The sequence below is a fragment of the Talpa europaea genome (assembly GCF_964194135.1).
Source record: "Talpa europaea genome assembly, chromosome: 13".
NCBI lineage: Eukaryota > Metazoa > Chordata > Mammalia > Eulipotyphla > Talpidae > Talpa > Talpa europaea.
Window position 1 is genome coordinate 22,548,285 of NC_140080.1, and position 12,890 is coordinate 22,561,174.

The following is a 12,890-nucleotide window of genomic DNA, read 5'->3' on the forward strand; positions in this document are numbered from 1 at the left end:
GTCACGCCCTTTCCATTCCTGCTTGAGGAGGGCACTGTGAATCAGTAATCACAGCATTCCTGACTTGTTCAGAAGATATTCCTGTACCTACTAAGAAGGCTTCTATTTTCTTCTTATTTTTTTCCAAGTTCACAGCATATACATGGCATGTAGTATTTTCCTCTAAGTTGTAAAATAATCAAACTTTTCTTAAAAATGAAGAACTACTGGTAACAAAATCTACCCAATCTATATTTTATCAAATATTGCTATACAAAGACAATTTTATTTTTATTTTAAAAAAAGGAAAGTTTTATTTAGTAAGTCTCCAGGGTATAAAGAATTAATCACTGTTACAGTCACAAAGATGAATTTATTCAGGGCAAATATTAAGTTTGTGTTCTTCAGAAGAAAGAGGGGCAAGAATACCTAACAAGAAAGTCAATTTAAGGCACCTTTACTGAAACTTTATTCCTTGAGCCAGAGGAAGGTCTTTACTGTAGTTGATGGTACTAAGGGAGGAAAAATGAAAAATTTAATAAAGGGTAGTACATATATAATAACACAGAATATTTTTATACCATTATAAAAGTATAGAAGACCTGTATATATTAACCAGATGACATACCCAAGTAAAGAATTGAAGGAAAAAAAATTAGGATACAAAACAATGTTAGTATAGATTCAATTTTATATAAGAAAAAACAAGGGAGAAAAGAGAGAAATAGGGAAATCTGGAAAGTCGTATCATACATTTTATACATAGTTTTCAAGTCAAAAAATAAAGACAATAACTTTACTTCTTAATTATTGCCCACCAACTGGTATTGAATTAACAGGAAACCTTAATAATTTAAAAAACAAAAGTGCCCTTATTAACTAGTCACATGGCTTTTCTCCTGAGAAAAAAAATCATCCCCTTTAAGTGGTTCCAGAAAGGCAAGAGCTACACATTTTTGCTACTCTAAATCTCAAGTGCACAAAAAATATACCAGGAACAAAAAATGACTTCAAAGTCCAGGAACCGGGCAGAGAATGGATACATTTTTGAGATTCAATAAGCCACAGCCAAAAAATCTCAGAAATTCTTCACAGATGTAAATTGCTGAGATTCTCAGGAACCAAGGTTGAGAAACTCATCCAAGGTTAAAGAGGTAGTAGGAAGCAGCGAAAGAGACCGGGGTGTGTCTTGGGTTCCTTATTCCATGTTCTTGTTACAATATAACACTACGTGGGTCTGACCCCACATTCTCTATTTTACTGCACTTGTGTGAAAACTATTTCCCCCCAAAGGGAAAGAACAAATTACAAGCAAAAGAAACAACTTCTAGCCCAAATCTCTTGGAAGCAGGTTTTCTCACCAACTACCTGTGTGCTGGTGCAATGAGCTAACACACATCCAAGGGACATGCTCACTGTTCTGAGCTGGTATCCCCCAGTTTACCAGCCAACCCACAGACCCCTGCCTACCATCCCCCTCCTTGCATTTTCTATTGCCTTCTACAGTCTGCAAGGGTGGCAACTGCATCTGAGGAAAAAAACTAAAAGGATAGTTGCTTCTACCTTCTCCCGCTGGCTGACCCCTGAGTATGCTGGTCCTATGCCAGCCCTTAGATAGCCACCAACAAGATGGTTCACAGTTGGGCCCTGGGCACTAACTGAAGTTAGACAAGGAAGGTAGAGAAATAGTTTAAAACTGATGCTCTGGGAGGGGACTGCTGTAAAACATTATACACGACAGAAGAAAGTGAAGAGTGGAGAAGTGCTTTCAACAATTTTAAGCCCAAACTCAAAGCGTTTTCTTACCAAGTAGATCTTCTCATGTACTGTTTCCAGGAATCGCTGCCAGACTCCCTGCCACCACCAGTATGCTTTTCTCCACCTAGAGAAATATACGCAACATTTCACAGATGTCACAACCTATTGCTAGAAGAATTAAGCGCCTTTTCTGAGACTCCCTGGGAAAAGATCCTTAGAGGTTTATACCTGGTATCCTCTGGATCTTACCCCACAAGACAATGTCTTATTATAAATCGTGGAAGACAGGGAGGATTTAAGAGGGTTAATTCATTACAACTGAAAGAGAAAACAGGTAAAGCACACTCCTTAGAAAAATCGAGTAAATTCAAAGATAAATTTACTTCTTCTTTTGGTAAGACTCTCAAAGCAGTTAACTATAGCAAATAAGGAGGAAGAGAAAAATGTGGGTAGCTCTGCCGTTTCCATTGTAAGACTTATTAAATTTATGTTTAAAACTAACTGTGAAGGCAGAAATGAAGGAAAGTCCATTGTAATTGTATATTTGCGCTAAAAAAATGCACTAATTATTTAAACTTTCATAGTGTTAATGCACATTTGGGGTACATGTGTGTAACAGTCTGTTTTTATTATAAGTTGGATCTTTTTTTTTTTTAAAGATTTATTTATTTATACAAGCACTGGTGTACAGGCCAGTGGTGTGGGAGGGTAAGAGAATCTACCAGAGACAGAGCAGGGAGCAGAACGACCTGCTGAGGGGAGCAGTGGGTGAGGCAGGAGAGGGCTGCTGCGCCATGTGGGACTCTCCCTGTCTGGCCGGGAATCAAACCAGCGCCGTGCACGCTGCGGACAGCTTCACAGTGCTGCGTTCAACCCACTGCACCACCAGGGAGGCCCTGTTGGATCATTTTTAATAAGTGAAATACTAAATACTGATTGTTAGGAAGAATTGCTTTTTAACTATTACTAAGTTTATGCATTAAGAATGCAAAGTTTATTAAGAGAAAACAGAAGCAGGGCCCATTAAAAGGAAACTTAGCACGTTATCTAACAGATATTTATTATGTCCACTTTGCAAATAAAAATGAGTATCTCCTGCCTTTAGAAAAAAGGTTCTTAACCCTCTTTAGTCTTGGATCCTCTCCCCAGAAAACCAATGTACCATTTCAGGGGTTCACATATTTCATTTTAAGATCCCCTCCTCGAAAGTGAAACTGTATATAAAAATAACAGAGACAACCTTGGACAGTAACTCTGAATACAGAACCCTAAGTTTTCTCAAGCATGTTGGGCCAAAAAACATTATTTTTCAGTTTCTTGGTCAAACTCTTCTAAAATCTTCTACTGCTTTTCTTCTGCTACTTCTTATGGACTGAATTGTGTTCCCTCCTAAAATTATATTGGAGCCCTGACCTCCAATGTCTGAGAACGTGACTGAATTTGGATGGATGCATGGTAATTATGGTTAAATGAAGTCATGAGGGCGAGGTACTAAGTCAATAGGACTGATGTGCTACAAGAAGAGGAAGAGAAACCAGGAATGTGCGTGTCCAGAGAAAAGACCACGGGAAGATTCAGAAAGAGGAAGAGAAAATCCAAACCTGCAGGAAAATCCAAACCTGCTAACATCATGATCTCAGGCTTCCAGGCTCCAGAAATGTCTTGTTGAAGCCCCCAGTCTATGGTATTTTGCTATGCAGCCCTAGCAGAGTAATACACTGCCCACCATGGTGAAAAAGAATTCTCTACATACCAAAAGCACCTCCAATTTCAGCCCCACTTGTTGGAATGTTGACATTTACAATGCCACAGTCTGATCCTTTAGGTCTGTATGTGAAAAAGGAATGCAATGGTGAGAGCAACACATAGGAAATTTAAAAAAAATAAAATAAAAAGTCAACACAAAGCCTTTAAGACGTAGGTAAGTTTTCAAAATTAATAGTTATACCCAAGCCAGCGGAAGATTCTTCCCAAATCCTTAGTAAAGATACTACTTGAAAGTCCCTGCTTGACTTCATTATTCCAGGCAAAGACCTCTTCCTCATTCTAAAAGGAGAGAGTAAGAAGCTGTTAGATGGTCCAGTTTTCAGGTCAAAGTTTACTGAAGTTAATTAAATTCAATTCGTGTACTGGTATAACTTTAGCACACAAAGGAATCAAAAGAGTCAACATCTTCCTAATTCTGTTCTTTTATGTAATGCTTTGTGGGGCTTTCCCCTCTAACTGTACGTTGAGAAACAAAGGTTAGCACATTCTTCCATTCAAGCTACTACATGTAATAGCTGATATTTATTGAACTCTTATGTACAAGACATAGATCTAACCACTTATTTAATGGCACGAGTTTTATATTATCCCCAGTTTACAGATTAGACAACAGACTCCCAGAGACTAAATAATTTGCTCCAGAGTTCATAGTCTCACATATAGACACACCTACTGCAAAAAATGAAATTATACTATTGAGTCAACATGTGTGAAACAAAGACAATTTGAAGCAAGATTTAAAAAAAAAAAATCATACAATTAATTGCTAAGAAGTGCAATTCTCAGTTTTCTTTAAATATGAATCACGGTACATTCAAAACTTACTTTACTTTCTAAACATTTGCTGGTAAGGTTAGAACCTGTCTCATGCTAGGGAAGGAGAACCAGAACTCCCTGAGTTATCTTTATCCTCTGACACAGGCTGATACTATAGATTTTTAAATTAGCCCATATATTCTCATTCTGCCTGCTGATAGCACTCAGGTATCAAGCTATCTGCTTCCCTTTGTGCAGAAGCTCAGAAATAGGACATGAGGGTTACACTGCCCCTTAATTCCAGAATGGGTCCTCTGTTCATTGTAGTTTCCCTGGCAGCTAGCTTGACATGCTCTATGGTGTAAAGTGTTCCTCTCATCCTATTTATCCTTAGCCTTCAATTTTCTGCTGATCAGAGTGACTTTCTAAAACCTCCCCAAAGGCTAATCAAGTGAAATTTAATATATTTTTCATTTTCTCTTAATCTTTTCATTTATTATGTCAATAAACTAGAGAAAGAAGATCAGAATCCATTATTACCTTGAATTTAAAGACATAGAGAATCGGAGCAAAAGTCTCTGTGTGTGCAATGGACGCATTGTGAGGAAGACCTGTCACAATTGTTGGTTCTACATAATTTCCAGGGCGATTCATAGCCTACAGTAGAAAAATCAAAATATAGTAGAAGGAAAGAAAGAAAATGAAAGCATTTTGGTTTCTATTACTCAGTCAGGGTCAGATGATATAATCGTTCCGTACACTTATAAAAAATAAACATTTATAAATGAATTAATTCATCTCCAAAGTAACTTCACATCATGAATGAAAATATTCTCTGCCTCCTATTGATTCTAATTTAAAACAGAAAAACCAATAAAAAGAAGAATCAAGGAGAAAAAGCAGTGCTTTCTGTCACCATCAAGTTAAACTGAAAACACGCTGTTATTCATGGCTATTTTTAAATTCACACAACTTTAAAACAGGTAGTTATACCCCCGTGCTATAGACTACGTTGTGTTTATAAAGCACTCGTGTTGAAGCCTTGAATCCGAAGGGTGTGATTGAATTTAAAGGCTTTGGGCCTTTAAGGAGGTAATTAAAGCTAAATGCTCATAGGAATAGGGCCCTCATCTGCCAAACGAGGAGCAGGTAAAGATCTGAACAGACAATGGGCACCTTCTCTCTCCCCAAACACCAGGAGAAAAGGCCACATAAAGACATAGCAATAGGTGGCATCTACAATGCCAGGAAGAGGCCTCCCCAGAAACCCACCCTGTGAGCACCTTCATCTTGGACTTCCAATTGCCAGGTGTGAGAAAATTAATTTTCTGTGATATTGTGTTATGGCAAGTGGAACAGACTAATGTATACTGTACAAAAATCAAATTACTAGTTCATCTCCACTTAACATTCACTTCTTTCTGGAAAACGTTCTGATGTGCACAGAAAGTTGCTTTGGACATCAGGCCCACTCCCCAGGGTGCTTGTATGATTCTACTCTCAACCCCCAAGCTGTCTGTTTACCAAGAGTCCACCATGTTCACTCTTAATCTTGCGCAAAGCAGCTGTGTTTATCATAGTGGCATACTACTGCATTATATAACCTAATAAATATTACACAGCAAAAAAAGCTATTCATATAAACATTAAGTTAAATGCTCTAGAAAAAACTCATTGGTGCATACATAACAAAAAAATACACAAATATCCATACACATCTCTTAAATTAAAAGTGGGTATGGAAATGACATTAATACTCAGAAGGGTTCTGTTCTTTGATTGCTTTACTAGGGCCCCAGTTCTCAGTGAATTTTAAAGAAACTGAAACTAAATTATAGAAAAAGCTATAAAATTACGGATATAGCTTATACAAGGATACCGATGAATTCCTACATCCATGAAGAAATGACTTGGCCCTACATCTAAAGAATCTAAAGAATTTTCTGATTCCCCATCTTTATTTACCTTTTAAAATAGCCTTTAAATATGTATCTTAATAGCCCTGACTACAAAGTCTTCCACTACACAATGGGAAGGTCTCTCTTCGATACTAATTCCTAAGGACTCAATTCAAAGGCACTCAGGGCTGAGCTTCTTGGGTGTCCCTCCAAAAATATTCCATGCATTTTATACTAAATTTTCAAAATATGTATTTCCCCTTGATGGGATGGGAGAGGGGAAGAAAAATGGCAATTGAAGACCCTTCACCAATTTGCCTAGAGCCCTGCTTGTGCCTAAGAGAAGCAGAAGGCCTGTCAATCCTGAGCTCAGCATTTTCATTACCTTGCCACCGAAAACCACTGTGCCACCTTCTGTCTTTGCTGCTTCCACTGCTCCAAGAAACATGTTCACTGCTTGTTTGGTGTGGAGTGGCCCATAGAGAACATTAGCTGGAGAGAAAAAGGAATGCTCTTCATTTTGCCCCAAATGGCATTATTTTATTATTATAACAACTTCCCAAGGAATTGACCAATCCATTTGACATCTTCAGTTAGAGGATTAGCAATCTTTTTCTGTTAGGGGCAAGAGAGCAAACACTTGGCTTTGTATTCCTTTGCATTACTTATTTGGTCTCTGCTATTGCAATGTGAAAAAAGCCACAACAATATGTCAGTGAATGAGTATGGTCATGTCTCCACAAATTTTCTTTTCAGAAACAGGTGGCAGGCCAATCTGTTTGTGACTGGTTTAGAGGAATGGCTATCAATTCATTGCAAGCAATACATTCAAAACATAGGATGCATTTATTCAGTACAAGGCAATCATTCTCTAAGAACTTCACAGACTCAGCAGTTGTGTGCAATTCAACTGCTGTTGACCTTTGCATGGCTGTGGGAAACCAGAACATTAAAGGTGACCCAGGGGACAGAGAAGGAGGATGATTTAGAGAAGTCTCCGTCAGGAAAGCTGGTGGTGGGAAGAGGTGGGTGAAGAGCATTTCCAGCAGAGATTAGCAGGATGGAGCCTGGAATACCTGCAACACTGAAAGAATGTGGGAGGCAGCTGGAGGGAGCTAGAGGGCCCAGGTAACAGAAAGCCAGAGGGTGGCAGAGGAGGAATCAGAGGTCAGATGATGAAAAGACTGTGAGCCTGCTAGTAAACAGGAACTCAGGAAGAATCTAGGATTTAATCTAAAAGCAACAAGAAGTTACTGGAATGTTTTAAGCAGGAGATTGAATCATCAAATAACATTTTTTGGAAATCAACTCTGGTTACTGTGGAAGGTAGAAGTAGAAGCAGGGAGCAAGTTAGGTGACTCTGTGATCTCCCATGAGAAAGGATATGGTGGTTTAGACACAGGTAATAGCAGTGAGAAGTGAAAACCTCATCAGTCACCTCATTTGAACACCATATCCCAGGCTCATCCGTTAGCTCACATCAAGCATTCTGGGTCCTAACTTCAGACATGTCTCATCAGATGCCCCATTACCTATTTCCTGTGCACTCAGGTCCATCAAGAATGGGGGAAAAAAAACAGAAACAAGGGCCTCCCTGGTGGTGCAAAAGGTTAAGTCTAAGCACTATCAAGCTATCACCAGCCACTGCAGCATGAGTTTGATCCCCGGCCAGGGAGCTAACCCACATGGCACAGCAGACCTCTCCTGTCTCACCCTCTGTTCCCCTCAGCAGTGTATTTCAGTAGATCTGCCTGTTCTGCTCCCCATTCTGTCTCTGGTGAATCCTCTCACCCCCGGCTCATCCACCCCACCCTGTACCTCTGGCCTATACCCCAGCTATTGTATGCATAAATAAATACAAATAAATCTCAAAAAAAAAAAAAAATCCAGAAACAAGACACAACAAAGAGTAGAAACACTTGAAACATCAGTTACCAAAAAGGGAACACCTCTGAAAATACGAGATACTCACGGTCCCACGGGTCCCCGATACGGATCTGACCATAGGCCTTCTTAAGTCTATTTACAACATCATCATGGATGCTTTCATGTAAAAACTAAGTGAAAAAGGAATATAGTAAATGTACTATTTCCCTGAAGGATAATAATTAATATTTAAGTTTCTGAAATATTGTGATCTCTGAAAACATAAGCAAATAGAACCATGAGTTTTTTAAAATGACATAATTTCTAATTTTAATATTAACTATAGGAAGATAACCCTTTATTCAAGCCAGATGCTAAAATAAAAATCAAAAGCCTCATCTTTTATCAAATTCCTAAGGAACTGTTCGGCCAAGCTTCACAAATCAATCGTGCCTTCTTCTGCTCTAGAGCATTTGATGTGTTAATTAGCAGAGAAATGCAAAAGCCCAGTCCCACACTATAATTGTATGTATGCATCACAGACCACTATGGTTTGATCAGCAGAGCCCTGCTATTTAACCATATGCACTTAGCCTCAGGCTGAGTAGGTCTCCAGAGTGAGGCCTTAATCAGGTGAGGATGGCCCTTGGACTCCCTCTGGCCAGATGTGAGCTCCATGCTATGTTCCCAGTGGTTGGGGTGATTGTGTCAAATCATCCATTCTCTAGATTGATCTCCATCTGGCAAATGCAGTGACATTAACAGAACTAGTGCCACAGTAAATATACCTGGTCAGAATGGTTTTTTTTTTTTCCCCTATATATCAAAAACTACCATTATGGACAATGACTTGGGCAATAACAAATAGTATCTGACATATTCAGCACTATATGTAAACCATAACCATTTACATTTGCTCCAAGACACAAAGGAAAAAAACTTGAATAAAAAATACCTTTATGAAATTTCGTATTTTACTATTTAAGGTTATAATCTTTTAGTGTACCCATTTCCTTCTTAGGATTAATATAATAAGTGTTGGATGAACAAACTTAATAAATTGTAAATACTTGATGAACATCATCTTAGTTTTTTTAAGAACTTAAAATGGATAATGTAAAAACAAAGAGTTTGGTGTTCATTTATTGTAAAAATAAAGAGAAAAGTAAATATGAAAAATTATGGGGAAAAACTTAATCTGCATATCTCCTCTATCTTATTCTAATTTAGACTGCACCAACCTTATAAAAAAATTTTTTTTTAAATTTGTTCATATTGTCTGTGGGTGAGAGTAAAAACCCAAAACCAATTTCTCTATGATGCAATTATAAGCTTTTTTTTTTAATTACAGGAAGAAAATTCAACAACAATAAAGAAATGGAAACATAGACAAACTTTTACCTACCCAAAACTTGTTTGTTGTACACACAGTTTGAAAATCAAGGCTGTACCCCACTCAAGACTGAACAACAATCTAACCATAGAGATTAAATTCCCCGAAACCACATCCTGAAGCTAAACCACATGTGTGATGGCAAACTACATAGAGAAGACACATGTGTTAAGTCATTTGTTTTTCAATAAACCATGTCACATCAAGTCAAATCTAGGACCCCAAACTAAAATCTTTAATGTTTTACTACTTAGATGTTTTTTTTTAAAAGTCAAGGCTGTCATTTAGCTAATAAATTTCAAAATTTTTGCTTGTTTTATTCTCTAAATGACAATGAACTTTATCCATATTGCTCTAGGTATAGAATTGAAAACAGGTCTCATCTCCAATCAACTATGTGGGAAATCACTTTTAACTGGGTGTGGGGAGTAAGGAAGAGTCCGTGGTTGGTTAGCAACATTTGCCATGAGCAGAGGTGAGAGTAGTAGGGCCACATGTTGACCAACCAAGTAAAGTAAATACATTTTTGTAGCAGTACTTCTTTGATGCCTCCCTAACAGTACAATGTAATAAAAAGGGGAGCCCACACAGCACACTCACCAGTCGCCTCGCCGTGGTACACCTCTGGCCAGCTGTCCCCACAGCAGCAAAAAGCGTGGATGGAACAACTAAGCTGAGGTCTGCATCCTCAAAAGCTGAGGGAAACACAAGCACACTCCCATCAGTGTGTGAAGAGAACAGCAAGACACTTTGCTATCTGGTATAAAATTGCCATAAGAGAACTTCAGAGCCATCCCTGAGAACATTCTCAGACTAGCGCGATAGCTGAAAAGGTAGTTCGTGCAACCAAGCAGACCAGGGATTTTTTTCTATCTCCACTACTTTTTTTTTCTTAAAGATTTATTCATTCATGCATATAAGAACCGGGGTACAGGTCAGATGTGCGGGAAGGTGAGAGGATTCACCAGAGACAGAGCGGGAAACAGAACAGGCAGACTGACCAAAATACACTTCTGAGGGGAGCAGCGGGTGAGACAGGAGAGGTCTGATGCGCTATATGGGTATTTCCGCGGCCAGAAGGGATCGAACTCACACTGCAGAGCCTGCACTCAGCTTCACAGTGCTGCGCTCAACCGCCTGCGCCACCAGGGAGGCCTCTCCACTACTTTTTAATTGTGATGCTTTTACCTTTGTAAGTCTCAGTTTCCTCATCTATAAAGTGGGTAATGTCTGGGATACTAATGGGTGATAATAAGGAAGTGAGGAAAGAAGCTGTGCTCTGGGGTCCGTGGCCAGGATACAAAAAGCGGGTTCTGGGCCTCCCTGGTGGCACAGGGGTTCAAGTCTCAGCACTATCAAGCTATCACCAGCCACTAAAGCACAATCTCTGGCCAGGGAGCTAACCCACATGAAGCAGTAGACCTCTCCTGTCTCTCATGCTGCCTCCCCTCAGCAGTGTATTTAAGTAAATCTGCCTGTTCCATTCCCCACTCTGTCTCTGGTGAATCCTCTCAATCCCCACACCTCTGGCCTATACCCCAGTTCTTGTATGCACAAAAATAAATCTTTAAAAAATAAAAAAGCAGGTTCTGTCACCTGCTATGCTGTCACTTCAGGTATATAATTGGTTTAAGCCTCAGAGTATAACCCTCAAGTGAGATTAATAATGGTAGCTGCCTCATGGGATTACTGTGAGAATTAAATAAAAAAATGCGTATTCGCTGGGCAAAGTACCTGGCAAATAACTAGTACCTACTAGTACCTACTAAATGTTAACTTATACAAACGACCCTTGAACAACTCAGAAGTCAGGGGTGCTGACCTCCGTGCCGTCTAAAGTCCCAGCATAACCTTTGACCTCCCCCCAAATTACTAATAGCTTGTTGTTGAAATAGCATAGTCAATAACATGTTCTACCTGTTATGTTTTATATACTACATTCTTACAATAAGGTAAGCCAGAGAACAGAAATGTTAACATCACAAGGAAGAGAAAATACATTACTATACTGTACTTATCATTACCTTAAGTTTATGTCATCTGTTCATGAGAAAATCTATAAACACAGGGACCCATTCAGCTCAAAACCATGTTGCTAAATGGTCAACTGTAAATGAACTTTAACTAAATTAGAAATTCATCTAGAACAAATCCTTCGCCACATACCTATTCAACTTCTGGGGTACACCACAAACATGGAGGCATTTAAATACGATTTATGGCAACTCACAAATAGCAATTTTTGGTTTTTAATAACAAAAGTCATGCTTCTATTATGTTACAACCTGCTTTTGTCCCTCTAGAGTTACATTGATTGGTAGACTATTTCTTTTTTCAGCAAATAATTGAAAAAGAAAATTAAGTAATCTCCAAACCAACAGGTAAGTGATAATAAAATGCCTTAAGGAAGTGTTCCTTCCCAATACAAAAGCACTCAATATTTCACAGAAGACAACCCAGTATTTTTGAAATCTAAAGGAATCAGCAAGTCACATAGGCATTATCTAGTTTAGAGACACACATAACCAGTTTTCAAAAAATAGAAGAAAAACTAGAAACACCACCATAGTAGGACATTTCATAGTCAGATTCTAAGCCTCACTAACATGTTTGAAACATGAACATCTTTCCTTCCTCGTGTTTTGTCCTAAAAGCAAAATTCCCAGAGCCTCCTCTGGTGGCGCAGTGGTTGAGTGCTGGGCTGCGAAGCTGCCCACAGCCTCTGCAGCGCCAGTTCAATCCCTGGCCACTGGCAAGGGTCCCACATGGCGTGACAGACCTCTCCTGCCGTGCCCTCTGCTCCCCTCAGCAGTGTATTTCGTCAGTCTGTCTGTTCTGTTCCCCGCTCTGGTGAATTTTCTCACCCTCCCACACTTCTGACTGTACCCAGTGCTTGTATAAATAAATAAATAAATCTTAAAAAAAAAAAAGCAAAATTCCCATTAAGAGAATTAGATCTTAGACACACATACAACATAGCAGGGATGCTTTCCTAAACAAGTTCTCTGTATTCAGGATGGCTCCTGGAGATTTTGAACAGAAAACAAAGGGCACTTACCAATAATAGCATTGTTTCCTCCGAGTTCTAACAAACTTCTCCCTGAAAAATATATAAACACAAATTAACAGCTATTTCAGGATTTGGTGCATATAGCTAGAAAGCCTTAAATCATAGACTACCCCAATTATATTCTTATTTTCTGATTGAAAATACAGAATGAGTAATATGCCAATGCCATATTTCCCACTTTTAATAACTGGACCAGGGTTATATGACAAAACATCCTTTAGTGGAAAGGGACATAATGTCTTCAGCTTTCTCCTGATAGTTCAAAAACACACAACTGTGATACATGCAAATGTGTATGTATGTGTGGTGCTGGAGAAAGAAAAAAATTGACAAAGCAAATAAGAAAAGATATAAGCAATTGGTGAATCTGGTTACAACTTCGAAGTTTATATAAAATGGTATA

General features: G+C 38.7%; 1 protein-coding gene across 2 annotated transcripts in view; it reads right to left on the reverse strand.

Moving 5' to 3' along the window:
• Nucleotides 1–436: 436 nt before the first annotated feature.
• Nucleotides 437–12,890, reverse strand: part of ALDH7A1 (aldehyde dehydrogenase 7 family member A1) — a gene marked incomplete at both ends in the record, with an annotated part of 37,439 nt that continues 24,985 nt past the window's right edge. The window contains 9 exons of one of the 2 annotated variants that reach the window (XM_084252125.1): nucleotides 437–491; nucleotides 1,786–1,861; nucleotides 3,491–3,564; nucleotides 3,686–3,783; nucleotides 4,801–4,917; nucleotides 6,544–6,650; nucleotides 8,131–8,215; nucleotides 10,018–10,112; nucleotides 12,476–12,517. In XM_084252125.1, coding sequence (XP_084108251.1) covers nucleotides 437–491; nucleotides 1,786–1,861; nucleotides 3,491–3,564; nucleotides 3,686–3,783; nucleotides 4,801–4,917; nucleotides 6,544–6,650; nucleotides 8,131–8,215; nucleotides 10,018–10,112; nucleotides 12,476–12,517 — 749 coding nt within the window. The remainder of the gene's footprint in view (nucleotides 492–1,785; nucleotides 1,862–3,490; nucleotides 3,565–3,685; nucleotides 3,784–4,800; nucleotides 4,918–6,543; nucleotides 6,651–8,130; nucleotides 8,216–10,017; nucleotides 10,113–12,475; nucleotides 12,518–12,890) is intronic. The other variant, XM_084252126.1, reaches the window with a different exon arrangement.